General features: G+C 57.2%; 1 protein-coding gene across 1 annotated transcript in view; it reads left to right on the top strand.

The window, feature by feature from the left end:
- Positions 1-2,526: 2,526 nt before the first annotated feature.
- Positions 2,527-20,983, top strand: part of TMEM72 (transmembrane protein 72) — a 30,254-nt gene continuing 11,797 nt past the window's right edge. The window contains exon 1 of the mRNA XM_084904753.1: positions 2,527-3,037. Coding sequence (XP_084760879.1) covers positions 2,968-3,037 — 70 coding nt within the window. The 5' untranslated portion in view covers positions 2,527-2,967. The remainder of the gene's footprint in view (positions 3,038-20,983) is intronic.

Raw genomic sequence — 20,983 nt, 5'->3', positions numbered from 1 at the left:
AAGCACCCGATCAGTGCTGGAGCCTGCCCACAGCCCCCCACCCCCATGTTCATAGGGCTCCCGCGAATCATGGCCACCCACCACAGCCCGTCCTTCCGGTGGGGAATGGGTGTTAGGTCACCTTCCCCTGCTCAGAGCTAAGTTCCCCATCTCTTCTACCCGCTAGTGCAGGTTTGAACTCGTCAGGACACAGTGGGCATTGAAAGGGCACTTGCTCCGTGTAGCGCCCACGTGGCCCGTGTGCAGAGCTTCCGGGCTGCTGTGCTCCCAGCTCCCTCTGCGCCCTCTGCGCGCTCCCACTCTGCGAAGGTTTCACACAGCCGCCCTCAGCGCCTTCTTCTTCCTCTGCCCTCCCTTCTCAGCTCTCACCAGCTCCCCGGGCGTCCTCAGGTTCCTCTAGGATAGGGGTGTCGAACTCAATCAGAGAAGGGGCCAAAATCTAAAATCCAGCCTAAATCGCGGGCCGAATGGTTTACTGAATAGTCATAAACTGACAATGTCATAAACTGACAGCGGAGTGCAGTGATGACAGCGCGGTGCGGGCCACATTGCAAGGCCTGGAGGGCTGGATTTGGCCCGCGGGCCTTGTGTTTGACACATGTGCTCTAGGAAATGTTCCTTTTCTTCCCCGGGCCCAGCAGCCACTGCAGGTCAGACATGGGTACCGGGCGCTTCACCACCTCCTCCATCAGCCTCCATTTCAGGGCTTCTGGCCCTTGGCTCCTGGCAACATTCCCTCGGGATTCTGAGAGGTTAAGGCAACTCCTGTGCCCAGCCAGGCACCTCCTTGCCCCGCAGAGCTCCACGGAAGTCTGATGGGGAGGAGGGGTCATGACCTCCGTCAGAGTCTGCAGTTTCTTCAAGACGGGCCTCTCTGGGAGTTCACCACATTTGCCTTTGCAATACGCCCTCCTCTCCTTCCATCACCAGCCCCACACCCCCTCTTCCTTCCACTTAGGGGCAGCCCTGCCCCGGCAGGGGCACCCGCAGGGATGGAAGAGCACCCCAACCCCCAGCCCCTAGTCCTCCACCTGGGCCCGGTGCGCAGGATACGGCTGTGGAGAGAACTGGGCTCAGGCACCACCCCCTGTGCAGGAGAGATGCTTCCAGCCGCGATGAAGCCTGCGGAAGGCCTCTGACCAACACGGCACAGGAAGTCCAGCAGCTCCGAGCCCATGTGCCAGGTCTCCCCATCTCCCGGGCAGGCTCCAGGCCCTGCCCAGGCCTCTGCCTGAGCCCCTCGCCCTCCCATCAGGAGCTGGCTGCCCTCCAGGGAGGAGAAAGCCTGTCCTTGGGCCCTGTGAAAACCGGGGTCACTTTTCCAGGGGCCAGCACATGCTCCTCCCAGACCATTTGACAGAAGCAGGCCATTGTCTCATTCCTGAACCAAAGCCACTAGGAGGTGAGGCTGAGGCCAGACCTGCCCCCCAAAGCCCTGAGGGGCTCCCTGTCTCCAGGGCCAAAGGCCTCAGAACAACAGCGTTGTGCCCACCCGAGGATGAAGCGGGGATGCTGCGGGCAGCCAGCGAGAACGGGCCTCCGGGCCCCAGAGCCTCGGCTGCCCCCGCCCCAGCAGCTCCCTCTGCGTCTGCGAGGTGCAGGCGCCACAGAGACCCAGGAGCAATGTTTGGGGAGGGGGATCAGGTGCCGAGATCTGTGGGAGACGGGAAGTTTGGGGTGGATAAACTCAGTCTGCTGTAAAACACATTCAGCTAACCCAAGAAATAAAGTTATGTCAAATCATACATTTTAAGCCTTGCTCTTAAAGGTCACATGAGCACTGGCCGGTCGGTGGGAGCATCATCCCATGTACCAAAGGGTGGTGGGTTTGATTCCCGGTCCGGGCATATACCTAGGTTATGGGTTTGATCCCCAGTTGGGATGCTTGTGGGAGGCATCTGGTCAATGTGTGTGTGTGTGTGTGTGTGTGTGTGTGTGTGTGTGTGTGTTCTCCTTCTCCCTTCCTTTCTAAAACAATCAATACAAGCTTTATTTTAAGGGGGTAAAGATTTCAGAAAAAGCCTGGGAGGAAAGCTGACACTTGGCATCGTTCAGTCTGTTACATAATTTAGTAAATTAAGAATTAGTGAGAGCCCGCAATTGCCAACGTTCAGAAGCCGGGCTTCTTGGCGCAGCCCTCGGGGCTTACTTTAAGAACCACCAATCCAGTCAAACCCTCTCGCTTATTTTCTGCAAGTTTCTGAGGCTCACAAATACTTTTGTGTTTCTCCAAGGTCACCAGTTAATTATTGTCATAGCAACTCCCCTCCCAAAGAATCGTGGTGATTTCCCACATCACACGTCCAGAGACGTGTCAGGAATAATGGACGGTCCCATGTGACGCGGGCCTGAGCTTAGTGTTCCTGGCCGGAATCCAAACCTGCCACAGACCCAAAGCTTTCTAAGCCACCTACACCCCAAAAAATGGGAGCTTAGAACTCTCTCAAAGGGTGTTCGTGCTGTCGATTCAGAGACACATCTCTCGCCCTGCACACTGGCCACCTCCGACACCGCCTCTCCAGCCCCGTGGCCTGAGGTCCAGGTGGGACTGGCTCTGAGCTGCCCAGGACGAAAGAGCCCGGGCTGGCTCCTCGGCCGGCTCCCTCCTCCCAGCCAGAAGCAGCTGATTGCCAGCTCCAGGCTGCCTGCCTCCAGCCCAGCCCTAATCGACCTGATCTCAGGCTGCCACTGGGGCCATGGCAGCTGCTGAAAGCAGAGGGGACCTTTCTCCGGGGTAATGATTAAGCTGAGTGCCTGGCAAAGGCACAGGCAGCCGGCAGGAAGGTGAGTCCTATTCACACCTCGACCAGGCTGCAGTGGCTGGAACTGGTTTGGGACAGCAGGGCCCCGGGGCACGAGGGCCCCAAGCTGGCAGCCACAGCCTCCCTGGACACGGGACGTCTGAGAGCATCTCGGGCCTGAGCCTCTGCTGCCCGGCCTGTGGGCCGCTGCCCTCGCCCCAGCGCCATGAAGCTGCAGGCGTTCTGGACGGGGCTGGAATACACCTGCCGGCTCCTGGGCATCACCACAGCTGCAGGTAGGACCCCACCTCCCTGCTGGAGTCCTCTGCATGCTGGCAGAGCAGATGGGCTGGCCCAGCCGTGGAAGCCAGCTGGCTGGGATGGGCAGACACCTCTGATCACATCTGCCCTTCACTTTCCTCCCCAAGACCCCAGGGCACAGTGGGTGCAGCGGGGTCAGCTGTGGACTGGGGACCAAGGGCCTCGGGAGCCCTCAGCCTTCTCATCTTGGAAATGAGTGGAGGGTCGGGTCCACCTCCTGCGGGGCTGCTGCGAGGGGGTGGCGGCTGAAGGTGAAGGTGGAAAGGCTGATGCCTCGCTGTAGAGTTAGCAGAGCACATCTGGCTTTATTCATACCACAGCCACACACACACACACACACACACATCGTCATAGAGAGAGAATTCCCAGCTGAGCTGGAGGGCTGGTCATGGAGACCTCGGGCTTCCTTGATGCTCTGCAGAGTTCCAGGGAAGTGGTTCCTGGGCTGGCTCCTCTCCCTCACCTGCCTAATCCCGGGACTGCTCGACTTGCCAGGAGGACAGACAGAGCAGAACCAGTGGGACCACGGCCCTGAGTGCTGCCTTCTCACTTCCCTAGGGCAAACCCTACCCCAGCCCAGCCTTCTCCCCCCGCCCCCTCCCCACACACACACACATACACACACAGGGCCAGGATAAGTGAGCTGCAGTGTTCTGAGCTCTGAGCACTGGGCCTCCCTGTCCCTGGGGACAAGGAGGAGACGCCCTCAGCTCATCGAGTCCTTCTCCATCACTGGACCGAATCATGGGCATGGATCTTGGTGAATGGGAAATGCCCCCAGCTCAGACTCCAGCAGTGCTGCTGCCAGCCTTGGCCCACCTGCACCCTGTGACCTTGGAGAGCACGGGCTCTCTGGGACCAAGCTTTCTGGTCTCTGCGATGGAGCTAACCAGCCCTGCTGGCCAGGTTTCTGAAGGATCAACGATGCGTGAGCTGATCAGATAGCTGGACTGGGGATAAAGACTTTTGGGAGAACCCATGGCATACTTCCGTGCTCAGGGGACCCATGTCACTCCCAGGCGCTGGCCAGGCTCACTGGTAGACTGGCCAGTGGGGTCTGCAGCATGGAGGCCCTGAGTTAGCACAGAACCCGACATCTGAGATGACCTAATCCCACATATCCTGACACAGATGGAGCATCTGAGCTCAAATAGGGCAGGGACCTTACCAAGGTCACATGGCGGCCTGGGGCCCTGGTCCCTCGGCTTCTGAAAAGGCTGGGCTCTTGCCAAAGCACACTCTGCCTTCCAGGGTAGGAAGCTGCCAGCAGGCACCAGGAAGGTCTGGACCTGCTCTGCTGAGGCCCGAGCAGAGGTGCCGATGGGGAGCCAGCTCCAGACGCTGTCGGGGCCACCTGTCTCCTCCCTCGGGGAGGCGCAGGGATCCCTAAACAGGTTTCCATGTCTGGGTTCAAGGTCTGGTCTACACCTGTTGATCTAGACTCCGCCTGCCTCCTCTAAGCCCTGGTTCCATAAAGCAGAAGCACACCCCTTTCCGCTCGCAGATGTCCCCGCCACACCCTGCCCGGAGCCCTGCCCGCCTCCGGTCAGGAATCTGTGCTGATCTGTATCTACCCTAATGGGTTAGCTAGAGACCATTTAAATCCGACTTACCTCAGCCAGAGGAAGGGGCTGCAGCCGTCACGCAAAACACTTCCCCGCCTGGCCACATCCCTCACACACACACACACACACACACACACACACACACACGCACAGAGGGCGCTGCTGACGCTGAGGCAGGCCTCCCACTGGGCTTTGAAAAGGCTCCGGCTGAAAGTAGGCCGCAGACTGCCTTTTGCTGGCCTGCTTTTCAGGCGTCTTGTTGGGGCTTTCTACAGCGCGGGAGCGGGGCAGCTAGAGAGAGGGCTCCGTCTCTCGGGGTATCTCCAGTTGCAGTCCCGGGGAACTCCTGGCCTGTTCCAGTGTCAGGTTTGCAATTTTTATTCCCTTCGGCCTCCTTTTCAGTGGAATTCCTGCTGAGAAGCCAGGCCTCACGTACAAGGGCACCGCTGCTGGAGGGGAAATATGGTTTGAGAGAGAGGCTGTCAGTTTGCAGAAACTTGGGGAGACCCTGGCCCCCCTGAGGGGAGGAGTGTGGTTCCCCAGCAGCTGGGAGAAGCATCAGGTGACCCAAGGCCATCAGACACCTGCAGGGACCAGGCAGCACCTACCAACTGGCCTGGCCCTGGACCTCCTTCTGCTCGGCAGACAGGACCCGTGACTGCCAGAGGCTCCAAAGGCACAGGCCTCGGGTCTCCCCCGATGACAGGACCCAGCAGCCTGGCCACCGCGTGCCCTGCACACTGCACAGGGGCTGGCCGAGCTCACCCTCCCGCTTCACCCAGGCCCTGTGGGTGAAGCTGCTTTAGACGCCCAGTGGTCCCGGGCCATGCTGCCCCACCCCATGGCCAGCCCCACACCACACACTGGGCACAGACAGAGCCCTGCTACCACCAAACAGGAGACAGGCCATGGGCAGACTGTGCCCAGCCAGACGTGTTCGAAAACTAGAAATTCTCTTCCTTTGAGTCAATTGTAAGGTTTCTAGGTGAGCACAAACCCACGCCTCCCCACTAGTCTCACACTTAGCTGGCTGCTAAGTGACCTCCCTGGCAGGGAAGGCAGTGTCTGTTTGTGTGTGTGTGTGTGTGTGTGTGTGTGTGTGTGTGTGTGTTATGTGTGTGTGTCCATGTGTGACCTCTCGGTGCCTGTTATGGACATGTGGCCTCAGCAGCCACCCAGGGAAGCACACTAACGGGACCAGCACACTAACGGGACCAGCGCACCATCTGCCCTCCCTGCGCAGATACCCGCAGATGCCTGCTGCCAGAGCGGCCCGCTGGGTGTGCTGGGAGGAGAGCCCAGGGGCCTCGCCGTGTGGAGTTCTCACTGCAGACCACCAGTCGGCAGGGTGCCTGTAACTGAGATGGAGCACCGCAGCCCAGGGCCTTCCTCCCCCACGAAGTGAGAACGGAGCCTGGGCGTGGGCTGGCCCCATGCCTGCTCTGGGGAGGACGCATTGATTTCCTGTGGACTTTGCAGTCCTCCTCCTCCCCACCTCCGAGGGTGACTCCATGGATTTCCTCACCGCGCTGAGCCCTGCCCAGCCCTGCCAGAAACTGGAGGGGAGGGTTCCCGTGCCGGTGGATGTTGCACTTCGGGCGTCCCAGACCTGAGTGGAGTGCAGAGGAGAGGGGGGAGACTAAAGCCACCACCATCCACCTGGCGCCCCACCCCAGTCAGCCTGTCAGGCCGGTGGTCACGGCGAGTGTGGACAGTTACCGTGGCGTATAGTCAGGAACGACCAACACTTCCGACACATAAAGACACTGATATTTGACACGGCCAGCCGCACATGCTCTCTGCATGGTTATGTGCTTGGACCCCTCTCGGACCCGCTCCTGGACCTCAGCCTGATCTGCACAGCTTTCCGGAGGGGCTGGCACAGCGGCCGTCGGCGGACGGCCCTGCGCTGCAGGAGGACAACATGCTATAAAGTCATCATCTCGCTGCAGCCCCGCCTGCATCCGGGAGGGCCAAGCTGGGATCGCTTAGGGGTTTGTTTGATTCCAGGGTTTGACCCATTAACCTCCCTCCACACCAAGGGCAGAGCCTGGCTTTCAGCAGCGCCCTCCTGCCACTCTCCGTTTGAAATGGTGACTTATTAATGCGGACTAGGACGCAAGGAGCACTTAAGCCCCAGATGTTCTCGTTATTTTTTAAAGGGCACGGCAAATGCACAGTTTGACCTCAGCCCTTTTCAGAGCCTTCGGAAACAAACTAATGCTTCTGAGGCAGCCATCCCGGGCCCTCCGTGCTAATTTCCACCCGTCTGAAACGTTATCCCCGCGGCCACTTCCTGCCACGGAAGGAAGCTTCCGTCACCCCAACACATCCACAGGTGGCTTTGTTAGCCACACTGTTTTCAGATCCTCCACTCGGATGTTGCCGGATTTTCCCCGATCTGATTGCTTCAACAAGAAAAAGAAATTCCGCCACCTCAGCTCCACCTGCAAGATAATGTGATTTGGCTCAAGCATGTCTTTCCTTATTTCATTATCCTTGTGCCCCTTTTCTTGGATTTAGAACGAGAAACCCAGAACTCCACTTAAGATTCATTTGCTCAGCAAACATTTGCAGAACTCCCACCCGGTGCCATGAAGACACACATGTTACAATGGCACGACCTCCCTCTAGAGAAGCATACGGTGACCAAGGAGACAAGCTGGAAAACGCATGCCCTGGCCCCAAGCACTGCAGCCCAGGGCTTGGGAGGTGAAGCATGTCCTTCTCTACCACAGACTAGGCGTGTGCCTCCAGGCCTGGTACCCAGCACGTTAATGCGGTGGAAGGAGGCCTGAACACATGAAACAACATGTATTATAGAATTGTATACCTGAAGCCTGTACAATTTTTATTAACCAAATTTGAAAAGATGGAAATACATCTCAACTCATTTTATAAAACTATAAAACAATGTCACCCCAACAAATTCGACTTTAAAAATCAGTTTTCTCATCTATGAGATGGGGATAACAAATGCATCCACCTTTGGGGTTGTGAGCATTCTATGAGACAATGACCAAACCAGGGAAATGCCTGGCACACGGATTCTCACGCAGCGCTGGATATCAGTGCTGGTTAACTTCAGAGGCATCTGCAGAACACAGGGGCTCTGCAGCATGACTGATGGGCTCTTCCTGCAGTGTGGAGGGGGGAAAGGGAGATCAGAGGAAAAGAACAAGGCAACATATGACCCTTGAACCTGGACTGTGAGAGATCTTACACTAACATTTTCCTTCACATTTTGAGCTTGGGTTATTAATATCAGCTCACAAGAACTTGGTTATTTCATATATATGTTGATTTTTAGAGAGAGAGGAAGGGAGAGGAAGATAGAGAAACATCAATGTGAGAACTCAACATCATTCAGCCACCTCCTTCACCCCTCCTCCTCTCCCCCAGCCCCCTGCCGCATATACACTGGGGATGGAGCCTGCAACCTAACATGTGCCCCAACTGAGAGTCAAACCAGCCACCTCTTGGTGCACGGGAGGTTGCTTAACCAAATGAGCCACACCAGCCAGGGTATGGTTATTTTTTATTATTATTATTAAATTTATTGGGGTGACATTGGGTAGGTTTCAAGTGTACAATGCTATGACACATCACCTGTATATTGCACTGTGTGCCCACTACCAAAGTCAAGTTTCCATCACTGTACACTTGATCCCCTCTTGGTGATCCAACCAGAAGGAAGATGGTAGCCTTTTTTATTTTCCTTAGGATGCCAGTTCTTTTAAGTTTGTCCTTAGTCTATGCAACCATCTGAATAGGCGTTATTATCAGAAAGAAATGTAGTCATACATAAGAGGCTGATGCTGGCATGAGGGAGCTCTCCTGGGGCTTCCCCCTGAGCCTTCCTAGCTTTCAATGGGCCAGGTAACGGTCAGAGAAAGAAACATGGCATGTGTGTCAGGGGCAGGCAACACCGAGAGGCATCACCTTTGTTTTCTGGCACCTGGAAAGCTGCCGTGTGGAAGAATGATCCTATGTGTTCTCTTTAAATGCAAGACAGGATAAGAATCAAGTATCTAAGACAAATGACCTGAAGTCAGGACCTAGAAGAAATTTCCCCATGAGTTACAAGGGAGATGCCACTCCGTGGTGGAGCAAGAGCCTCAATAGTATCTACTGGTGAGTCCTGCAAGAGTCCTCCATGTGAACAATGCCATCACCAGAAACTGGGGGAGCCGCCCACGTGGCTTCACGGGGGAATTCTACCGCATTAGAGGAAGAAATAGTCCCATTCTACACAACCCTTCCAGAAATTTGAAAAGATGGGAATACATCTCAACTCGTTTTATAAAATTAGCATTACTCCAATAGTAGACAAAGACGTCACAAGAAAGCTACAGATTAACTTCCCCCATCAACACGGATGTAAAAACTCTTAACCAAGTTTTAGCAAATCAAATAAAAATATGTAAAAATGATAGCATCAAACTATAAAACACTATAGGATAGATCTGACAAAAATTTATACATTGGAAACTAAAATATACTGCTGAGGAACAGGAAAGAAGACCTAAGTATATGAGAGAGATATTTTGTTCATGGGTGGGAAGACTCGGTATCATTAAAATGTCAGTTCTCAAAAAAATTGTTCTATAGACTAACTGTAATCCCAGCCAAAATCCTAGCAGGTTTGTTTTGTGTGTTTGCTTGTGTGTGTGTGTGTGTGTGTGTGTGTGTGTCCTAAGAGTAGACAGACTGTTTCTAAAATGTACCTGGAAATGTAAAGGTCCTGATATAACCAAAGCAACTTTGTACACAAAGAGCAAAATGAGAAGTTTAACACTATCTGATTTTAAGACTTATAAAGTACAGAAATCAAGACTGCAGTTTTTACACAAAAAAAGACAAATTGATTAATGGAACACATGAGCATTCAGAAATAGTACAACAGAATTTTGACAAGTACAAAGATAATTTAGTATAGAAAGAATAACTTAACTTTTTAACTCACTAACACTTGAATATTCATTAATTTTATATATATTTGTACCATATACCAAAAAAAGAAAAAAGACTCAAAATAAAATAGATTATGGACCTAAATGTAAAACCTACAACTATGATATTCCTAGAAAATAGGATAAACTTCAGTAATGGGTTAGGCAGAGGTTTCTGAGATAAAATACCAAATTTCAATCCACAGAACAAATTAATAAATTGCACACCATCAAAATTTAACACTTTACTCTTCAAAATATAATTGTAAGAGAATGAAAAAAAAAGTTAACAAAGAGATGCAACAGCAAAACGCACATGAAAAAATGTTCCATGACATTAGTCACTAAGGAAATGCACACCAAAACTACCATGAGGTACGACTCCCTGCCTTTAGGATGAAAGACTCACCATGCCACGCGCTGAAGTGTCGGCAAGAGTGTGGAACTCTCAAAAACTGCTGACCGAAATGTAAAATGGTACACTCAATTTGGAAATGGTTTGGCAGTTTCTTAAAAATGACCCACTCCTAGGTACTTACCCAAGGAATAAGAAAGCATATGTTTATGAAAATGTTGTACATAAGTGTTCATAGCATCTTTTTTGTTGTAGCCAAAACTAGAAACAATCCAAGTCCCCAGCAACAGGTGGGTTCTATCCATTCTACTCCGCAACAGAAGAGCGCATGCTGCCTGGCAGGTGTAGCTCAGCTGGGCCTCGTCCCAGGCACCAAAAGGTTGCTGGTTGGATTTTGGTCAGGACACATTCCTTGATTATGGGCTTGATCTCCTGTAGTGGGAGTGCAAGAGGTAGCCAATCCCTCTCCCTTCTACTCTCTCTAAAAATTATTTAAAATATTTTTTTTAAATAAAAAGCACATGCTACAACATAGATGAATCTCAATAATCACCCTGAATGAAAGTAAACAGATGAAAAAGAGTACATTTAAATACATTTTAGAAAATGAAAACTAATCTCTATAACCGAACATAGATTAGTGGTTGTCAAGGGCGGATGGATGGGTAAGACGGTATGTTTACAAGGATACGAGGAGAGATATATTCATTATCCTGATTGTAGTGATGGTTTCTGGGTATACACATATGTCAATACTTATCAAACTGAACACTCTAAAGTGCAATTGTTATATATCAATTATCCTAATAATAAAGAGGTAATATGCAAATTGACCATCACACCCTCACACAAAGATGACCACCCCCATGTGGTCACAAAATGGCCACCAGGAGAGGGCAGTTGGGGGTGACCGGCCTTCAGGGGAGGGCAGTTAAGGGTGACTGGGCCAGCAAAGGAGGAAAGTTGGGGGGGGGGGGCAACCAGGCTTATAGGAGAGGGCAGTTGGGAGCAACCAGGTCAGCAGGGGAGGGCAATTGGGGGCATTTGGGCCAGCAAGGGAGCAGTTAGGCATCTATCAGGCTGGCAGGGAAGTGGTTAGGGGCAATCAGGAAGGTAGACAGGAGAGTGGTTGGGAGACAGCAGTCTCAGATTGTGAGAGGGATGTCCGATGGGCCTGATCCCACGGGGATCAGGCCTAACCTGGCAGTTGAACATCCCCCAAGGGGTCTTGGACTGAAGAGAGTGCAGGCTGGGCTGAGAGACACTCCTCCCCGACCCCCCACCCGCCAGCGCACAAATTTCATGCACCAGGCCTCTAGTATTTCAATAAAACTGTTTCTAAAAGTAGATGTGCCAGTTATCTATTGCCAAAATAATGCTGTGTAACATCCGCAAACCCTCAGTGGGATAGAGCAACAAGCTTTTGTTATTCACACATGTGCCCACTGAGGAGTGGGTGCACTGGATTGATGTCAATTTTGGGCTGGGCAGCCCTGCTAGTGTTGTGGGTGTGCTTCACTTGCTGGGGCTGTTGACCCATCTAGACTGGCCATGGCTGGGATGAAATGGGCCACTCTGCTGTCTGTGTCCCTGCTGCTCCCGCAGGCTGACTCTGGCATGCGCCAGGAGAGAACATGCATGTGTATTTCACACCTGTGCTTGCATGGTGCCCAAAGCAGGCCACGTTGCTGAGTCCAGATGCAAGGGTCTGGGAAACAGACTTCACGGCAAAGTCACTTAGCAGCGTGTGGATGCAGAGAGGGGCTTTGCACATGCATAATCGGCCTCTTGGGTGGTCAGCTTCAGTGTGTGGCTCGTGTTTGAAGAATCCAGCAGAGAACCAGTGGACTCTTGCCTCTGGGGAATTCTACCTGAACAGACTGGTGAGAGTGATCGGGTACTGAGTGCCACGCTGTGCTCTAACAGCTCTTCTAACTGAACATCGGAAACTTTCTCCTGTAAAACCTCAGCCTTTCATCACAGTGCCTCTGACCCCTGGCTCATAGGTGTCTGCTGAACAGGTCAATGTCCCTGCCGTGTTAGAATCTGCCAGAACTTCTCCTGAGTAAGCAGCCTGCAACCACTTCCTTCCATCTCAGAGGCTTCTTAGCAACTAGTTCCAATATCCCCAGGTCCTCAGCAGTAGCAGACAGCTAGCTTTCACCTCTGCCACCAGCTGTGCCCTCTTCTGACCTGAAGCCCGCTCCAGCCATCGACATCAACCCAGCACATCCGCTCCTAAGGGGTCCTCACAGGCCGAAGTCCTGGAGGAGACAGCCCCTGAGGAAGAGGAGCCGTCACTAAGACCCGGAGTTACCAGGCTGCCCTCGGCAGCAGCGACAATGACATTCTCATGCAGCTACCCGGGCAGCCCTGGCATGAAAAGCCGGTTATGCCCTGGCCCATGTGAGTCAATGGTTAGAGCATCTGCTCATGGACTGAAGGGTCCTGGATTCAATTGCAGTCAAGGGCCTGGTTTGCAGGCACGATCCCCAGCCCTGGTTGGGGTGCGTGTGAGAGGCAACCAAATCGGTGTGTCTCTCTCGCATCACTGTTTCTCTCTCTGGGTTTATCCCCCTCCCTTCCACTCTCTCTAAAAATTAATGGAAAAAATATCCTCAGATAAGGATTAACAAACAACAACAACAAAAAGGCCACTTAGTGTGGCCTCTGGTGACCGCTGTGAAGTGTCCTGTGTTGCCACCAGGGCACTGCACCAAACGAAAGACAAGCGTCAGAACTCAACCCAGCAACAGAGTCCGAAAAGACAAGCTATCGTCCGCGGTGAGGCCTGTCCTGAGGCAGAAGCAGCACAGGCCAAAGCCGGGGAGCCGGGCCTGGGCAGCCAGCGCCACACCAGGCCCCATCCTCACACACGCTGGCCCACACAGAGCCTGTTCCAAACGAGATGTGCGGTGGATGGGGCTCTGGACCACGTATATCCTAGCCGGGCTGCAGAAGGAAGCTGAGGCCAGAAAGTCAGTGAGCAGCCTCAGGCACAGCGAAGGGCTTAGTCCAGCAGGCGTGTCACCGGTGGAGGGAAGGCTGGAAGTCAGCCCTCTTCTCCCCTGAGAGCACTAACGGGAACACCGCCTCCCCTGAAATCACTGTTTCTCTCCTAACAACACTCTGGCTATCGGCTACGTCTGCAGAGCATCCATCACGCTGAGGCCGAACTCAGTGCTCACAGCCAATGCGCACCCTATATTCTCGGCATTTTCCAGAAGAGGAAGCAGGTGAGAGAGGGTGACTTGTTGGAGGAGCCAGGATCTGCCTTCCTGAGGCGCCTCCCTCCTGTCCACTGCAGCTCAGCACCTCCTTCCTCTGCCCCCACACTCTGGATCCAAGCGCCAGGATGCCCGCAAGGTGCTCAGACGGTATCCACGGCCCAGGCTGCACCGCAGCCTCGGGGTCCAGAATCTGACCACTGCTAAGCAGCGAAGGAAGACAGCACAGAAGAACACCTGGCCTCTGGGAGCACTCCCAGAGGGGGTGTGGACCCAGCCCGGACCGGAGGGCGGAGGCTAGAGGTGGAGGTGGGATGCAGGGGGGTGCGGGGGCTGGAGGAGGAAGGGCTGTCTCCAGCTAGCTCCACCAGGGGTCCTCGCTGGGGATTGTGCAGGGCAGTGGGACAAGGGGCAATTGTCTTGTTGGACTGGGATGAGGGATAAGAGGTCCTGAGGGACAGGTAACAGGGAGGGATAGAAGGATGGGCCCTAAACAGCCCTTTGAAAGCACCTCACCCACCAACAGTGGGCAGAACCATGCGGCCGCATCAAGGCAGTTCTGGGGGCAAATCTTTCTTACCTGAAGCCTGGTTCTGGGGTGAGCATGGCACTTCTCTCCTGTCTGCATGTCACACTGTCAGCTCTCCTGACTTCGGGACAAGGCCTCAGGGTCACTGGGCGGGTGGGTTGCTGATGAAAGTCACCCATTTTGTACTGAACTGGAGCCCCATGGGTGTAGCTTCAGACATCCCAGCCAGGGCAGCGTGCAGGCCAGCCTCCGTGAGTAGCCAGAAGCCCACACACCACGGCGTGCACAGCGCTGGACGCCAGGGCTCGCGGCCAGCCTGGGAGTGAATGCCTCCTTCCGTTAGGATGTAAATGTGTGCCCGGTGCCTGGCTCGGCTCACCCTAGTCCCGCTCCGCTGGGTAACTTCCCTGCTGTCCGCACAGCCCTGCCTACAGCTGAGAATGGCAGTTCCTCAGCCCGTGCCACAAAGCGAGGACTGCGGCCTCCTCATTCCCATGGTCCTGAGCCTCTTAGCGAGCAGGTGCCTCTGCAGCCTGTGCAGACGGACACTCGGGGGCAGACACACTTGGGGGGCAGACGGACACTCGGGGGCAGACGGACACTCGGGGACAGACGGACACTCGGGGGGAAGACGGACACTCGGGGGGTAGATGGACACTCGGGGGCAGACGGACACTCGGGGGCAGACGAACACTCGGGGGCAGACGGACACTCGGGGGCAGACGGACACTCGGGGGCAGACAGACACTCGGGGGCAGACGGACACTCGGGGGCAGACAGACACTCGGGCGCAGACGGACACTCGGGCGCAGACGGACACTCGGGGGCAGACGGACACTCGGGGGCAGACGGACACTCGGGCGCAGACGGACACTCGGGGGCAGACGGACACTCGGGGGCAGACGGACACTCGGGGGGCAGACGGACACTCGGGGGCAGACGGACACTCGGGGGGCAGACGGACAGTCGGGGGAAGATGGACACTCGGGGGGCAGACGGACACTCGGGGGCAGACGGACACTCGGGGGCAGACACACTCGGGGGCAGACGGACACTCGGGGGCAGACGGACACTCGGGGGCAGACACACTCGGGGGCAGACGGACACTCGGGGGCAGACGGACACTCGGGGGCAGACAGACACTCGGGGGCAGACGGACACTCGGGGGCACACACACTCGGGGGCAGACGGACACTCGGGGGCAGACGGACACTCGGGGGCAGACGGACACTCGGGGGGAAGACGGACACTCGGGGGGTAGACGGACACTCGGGGGCAGACGGACACTCGGGGGGAAGACGGACACTCGGGGGCAGACACACTCGGGGGAAGACGGACACTCGGGGGGTAGATGGACACTCAGGGGCAGACAAACACTCGGGGGCAGACGGACACTTGGGGGGAAGATGGACACTTGGGGGGAAGACGGACACTCGGGGGGTAGATGGACACTCGGGGGCAGACGGACACTCGGGGGGAAGACGGACACTCGGGGGCAGACACACTCGGGGGCAGACGGACACTCGGGGGCAGATGGACACTCGGGGGCAGACGGACACTCGGGGGCAGATGGACACTCGGGGGCAGACAGACACTCGGGGGCAGACGGAAACTCGGGGGGGAGATGGACACTCAGGGGGCAGGTCGGCCAATCTTCTCACACCCATTCCACTATTCATCCCCAATTTAAGGCTACACTCAGTGTCTGATTTCTGGCTTCTGAAGTGTCTGGTTTTGAAGACCAGTCCCTGCAAAGCACTTAGGAAGCTCCAGGCCCTCAGTGAGAACAGTTTTGGGGTGCTAAATCTGTGTCACAGGGCACAGGGGTGCTTCACAAGAAGAGCTTGTCCTCAGCACGGGTCAGCAAGCACGCCCAGCTGGGGGCGGCTGTCCAGGGGCACTGGGCGTAGGTCACAAACTGCCCTGTAGCAGGAGACCTCACTTTCGCTTTCCTCACTTTTTCAACTGAGCGTCTCTGTGAACGGAGTTGCAGGGGGCCTGCTGGGGAAAGGCAGGCCCTCCTGGCCCTCCAGGAGAGCCGCAGGCATGAGGCCACCAGAGGACTCCGGGGCCCAAATGCAGGCGGACACCCGCCTGTCGCTGGGAGACTGCACCCTGAAGCACACTGGGGCAGGGGACGGATGCTGCAGATGTGGGAGCCTGGAGGGGGGGCCCGGGTGAGAGGTGTGGAGGCCGCGGGGTTGGGGGTGTCACTGCTGAGAGTCAGAGCCCACAGGCCCGCACAGGAACCCCGGGCCCACTCCCAGGTAGGCAGAGGACAGGACTAGCTGTGTTTCCGGTTATCTGCGGCTACAGCTAAAGCCACTCAAAACGTAGCCGCTTAAGACTACAACTTCTCTTATGCTCGAATGTTGTGGCTAAGGAAGGCAGGCAGGGCACAGCGAGGACGGCATCTCTCCAGGATGCGGGGCTGGGAGGGTGATGGCCACGTGTCCTGACTGCGAGCTCGGGTCAGCGGTTCTCCTCCACCGGGACCTTCTGGGCTGGGTGGCCAAGAACTTCACTCCCATGTCTCCTGCCCGACTCAAACCACCTGGGAGCCCCCCCCCCCCCCTCTCTCCATGGTTATCTTGGGGCTCTTCAGGAGCATCAGACTTCCACATAGTGGTCAGCTTCTCCAGAACAAGCATTGTTGGAAGTCTCAGTAGAAGAAGCTCTTTGCGAATTAGCCGTGCAAGTCCCCAAACTCTACTGTACACCTTCCTTCCGTCAGACAGACCGCACCCACTGCTCAGCGGGAAGAGCTGCGAAGTCTGTTCCCAGCTCCCGTCGAACATCTGCTGTAACGAAGCCCCCCATCTTACACGGTTACAGTCAGGGATTCTCCTCTCGGAACAGACTAAGCTGTCTGTCACAGACCCAGCAATAATCTCTCCAGCTCTCTGGATGCGTTCCTGCCGGGCCAGCAGGGGTGTCCTCCCAGGAGAGCTCGCCTGGCTCGCTCACCTGAGAGAGGGTACCTGGCCCAGCCCCGAGAGGCCTGGGAGACCGGAAGACAGCGTTAGGGAAGAGAGTAAGTCCTCGCAGAAGCAGTGGTCCCAGGGCCCTTGGCTGCGCCCAGACGCCCATGGCAGGGTTTTCCCAGTCCATGGGCACAGCTTTCTCAGCCTGCGTGGCTTCCTAGGGGCGGGACGAGGTGAAAAGGGTGAGGGTGTGGGCCCAGGAAGCGCACTGTCTGCTCCAGTGTGACCCTGGGAACGTGCTCCGGCCTGGGAACTGCACAGAGAGGCACCCAGAGACCAGGCCCCGCCCCTGACCTGTGCACAGAGCCTTGGCGTCACAGAGCCAAGCCCTGAACTCGCACTGCTCTGTCCGCCTGGCCTCACCTGCCTGTCCCCTCCGCAGGGACTTCCTGTCTCCTCTGCCTTCTTCCTGCTCCTCGTGCTGTGGCTTGTCCCCACCTTTGCATTCCCGTTTCCTGGGGCGGGACTGTCTGCCCAGGCTGGGGCACGCATTTGCTGTGCACCCTGTACTTTACCCAGACCTGGCTCAGAGGATGTGCTGTGAGAGGGTGTGGACTTGCCCCGGGGACCCTGGGCCTTGATCAACCAGGGCAACCCTTGGTGGCCGGGGCAGCAGCCTCACGGTGAGGTTCAGGCTGGGACTGCTTGTGACATTCAGCAGAGAGCTCTGCCCAGGCTGTGGGCCCTTTGCAACAATCCCGAGGTGAGGGGTGAGGGGTGAGGGGTGAGGGGTGAGGGGTGAGGGGTGAGAGGTGAGGGGTGATCACCACCCTGACCCACAGCTTGGGCACCAGCTGGGCGCGGAGGCAGTGCAGGGGCAGGTTCCTGCCTCTTTATGATGACGACATGGCAAAAACGTATGCTCAGCTGGGCGGGGCGATGCAAGGGCCCACTGCCCATGGGGACAAGGTCTCATTCACTTGACACCCCATGCTTGTGAAGGGCCCCGGGAACCATGCTCCCCACCTGCACGCTCTCTCTAGAGCCCTTGCCCGACCTCTGCCAGCAGCGACCTCAGAGCCCTGCGATGCGGTCTGATCCCGGAGCCCTCTGCTCATCACAGCCGGCATGCTGGGCCAAGGTGCTCACCCCCGGGTGCTGGTTGGGGTTTTTTCCTAACAACATGGGGCTGGCAATCCCACTCTGAGGGATGGTGTGCACAGTAGCAGAATGTGTGCAGGGACTGCTTCAGTGTACAGCACGTGGCGGGACCTCCCTGTGGGGCAGCTGGGCTGGGGCGCCCAGAGAGCTCCAACCCCAATGTCTGTGGTCACCTGTGACCACCTCCACCCAGCAAAAGGCCATCATGCCACAGCAGGGCATGCCCTTCTCCCCTGCCCCCTCGCCCGGGTGCCCTGCCTGCAGACAGGTGAACGGAGTCACCCAAGCACACCGTCAGGAGCCATGCCCAGAACTTGCTCCAAGCCAGGCCCACAGAGGAGCTGGAGGCTGGCTGGGTGCTGGGGAGGGGAGGCCAGAAGCGCCCGGAGCAGGTCCTGGACCTCCGCCACCACCTCTCTCCGCCAGGCAGTCTTAGCCAGTATCACCAGAGCCTCTACCTCTGCCTGAGGGCAGGGAGCTCTCTGAGATGCCAGTCTGAATGCATCACTCAGCTGCTCCCCGCACCCGAGTGCCCCCAGCCCATGGAGCCTGCTATTTAAAAAGCCACAGTCCGGCCCCAGCCCACAGGCACTGCCCAGGCCCCTCCCATGTCCCGACCCACTTGCTGTTACACTGCAGGGCCTGCCCCTCCGCTTGCTCAGGTCCGACTCCTGCCCGCCTGCCAGGCCTTCTTGGTTCAACACCCTCAAGGACGGCCCTTCTCTCCCTGGCCCTCTGAGTGCTTAGGTGAGCCTCTCTCACAGGCTGGGTCATGGTACCTTGTCAGTCTGTACAAACCACGTGTCTCCCCTGGACTAAGCATGCCCCGGAGAGGAGCACATGCCTGACTCCAGCCCACTGCTTCACCCCAACTCACCCCAACAGGAACACCCAGAAGAGCAGATGAAGCGCAGTCTGGGAGGAGCTGCCAGGAGCCCAGGGAGGCAGCCAAGTGGCTCCAGGGCAGAAACAGGATCCCGGGTGAGGGCCACAGGCAGAGGCAGATGCAGGGGACACAGGAAGGACACTACGTTGTCTCGGCCTTGCATGGCCTGCCTCTGAGCACGGGAGCCCAGAACTGGGATGATCGAGCAGAAAGCAGGTGACCCCGTGGCCCAGAAGGACCCTTGGCTCCCTTAGGGATCTCCGGGCCTTAGGACCCACACTCCTCACTCCATCACCCTGTCCCCTCCTCCAGCCAAAGGCACCCTGTGGCTGGGCTGCAGAGCTCCTGGGGCGGGGGGCGGGGGGGGGGGACCCACCTCCCTGGACAGGCTAGATGGAGCTGGGAAAGCTGCCCAGGTCAAATAGGGGGAGGAAGGAGCTCGTGTTCACGGTCCCCTGACCCCATCACACACAGAGCCTGCGTCTCAGCTTTGTCAGTCTCCCCACGCTCAGCAACAACTCTGAGGTGTGACGCATTCTCCCCTTTCAGAGGGAACTCAGCGCACACAGTTAGTACACACCCACTCTACCCAGGCCTCGTGTACCCACTCCCTCAGGCCTCGTGTACCCACTCCACCCAGGCCTCGTGTACCCACTCCACCCAGGCCTCCTGTACCCACTCCACCCAGGCCTCCTGTACCCACTCCCCCAGGCCTCCCCTCCTGTACCCACTCCCCCAGGCCTCGTGTACCCACTCCACCCAGGCCTCCTGTACCCACTCCACCCAGGCCTCCTGTACCCACTCCCCCAGGCCTCCCCTCCTGTACCCACTCCCCCAGGCCTCGTGTACCCACTCCACCCAGGCCTCCTGTACCCACTCCACCCAGGCCTCCTGTACCCACTCCCCCAGGCCTCCTGTACCCACTCCACCCAGGCCTCCTGTACCCACTCCACCCAGGCCTCCTGTACCCACTCCCCCAGGCCTCCTGTACCCACTCCACCCAGGCCTCCTGTGCCCACTCCACCCAGGCCTCCTGTACCCACTCCACCCAGGCCTCCTGTACCCACTCCCCCAGGCCTCCCCTCCTGTACCCACTCCCCCAGGCCTCGTGTACCCACTCCACCCAGGCCTCCTGTACCCACTCCACCCAGGCCTCATGTGCCCACTCCACCCAGGCCTCCTGTACCCACTCCACCCAGGGCTCCTGTACCCACTCCACCAGGCCTCGTGTACCCACTCCCCCAGGCCTCGTGTGCCCACTCCACCCAGGCCTCCTGTACCCACTCCACCCAGGCCTCCTGTACCCACTCCACCAGGCCTCGTGTACCCACTCCACCCAGGCCTCCTGTGCCCACTCCACCCAGGCCTCGTGTGCCCACTCCACCCAGGCCTCCTGTACCCACTCCACCAGGCCTCGTGTACCCACTCCACCCAGGCCTCCTGTGCCCACTCCACCCAGGCCTCCTGTACCCACTCCACCCAGGCCTCGTGTGCCCACTCCACCCAGGCCTCCTGTGCCCACTCCACCCAGGCCTCGTGTGCCCACTCCACCCAGGCCTCCTGTACCCACTCCACCAGGCCTCGTGTACCCACTCCACCCAGGCCTCCTGTGCCCACTCCACCCAGGCCTCCTGTACCCACTCCACCCAGGCCTCCTGTACCCACTCCACCCAGGCCTCCTGTACCCACTCCACCAGGCCTCGTGTACCCACTCCACCCAGGCCTCCTGTACCCACTCCACCCAGGCCTCGTGTGCCCACTCCACCCAGGCCTCCTGTACCCACTCCACCCAGGCCTCGTGTGCCCACTCCCCCAGGCCTCGTGTGCCCACTCCACGCAGGCCTCCTGTGCCCACTCCACCCAGGCCTCCTGTACCCACTCCACCCAGGCCTCCTGTACCCACTCCACCCAGGCCTCCTGTACCCACTCCACCCAGGCCTCCTGTACCCACTCCACCAGGCCTCGTGTACCCACTCCACCCAGGCCTCGTGTGCCCACTCCACCCAGGGCTCCTGTACCCACTCCACCCAGGCCTCCTGTACCCACTCCACCCAGTCCTCGTGTGCCCACTCCACCCAGGCCTCAGGTACCCACTTCGCCAAGGTCACATCACCTAGAACTGGGAGTGTAAGCCAGATTGCTTATTTCTGTTGCCACTTTGATTTTTAGATTGCAAACCCCGTTCTGCCTCTGGTACTTCTCCAACGCCCCTTTGACCACTGACCCTTTGTTTCAGTCAATAAGTATTAAAATAGCTCTCCGCGGGCCTAACCGTGCAAGGGAAGGAACTGAGCTGTTCCCAAGGCCCTCTCCTGCCATCTG

Source organism: Pipistrellus hanaki (genome assembly GCF_964339955.1).
Source record: "Pipistrellus hanaki genome assembly, chromosome: 14".
Lineage (NCBI taxonomy): Eukaryota > Metazoa > Chordata > Mammalia > Chiroptera > Vespertilionidae > Pipistrellus > Pipistrellus hanaki.
Note: the sequence above shows the minus strand (reverse complement) of the source record. Positions and strands in the feature narration are given on the sequence as shown.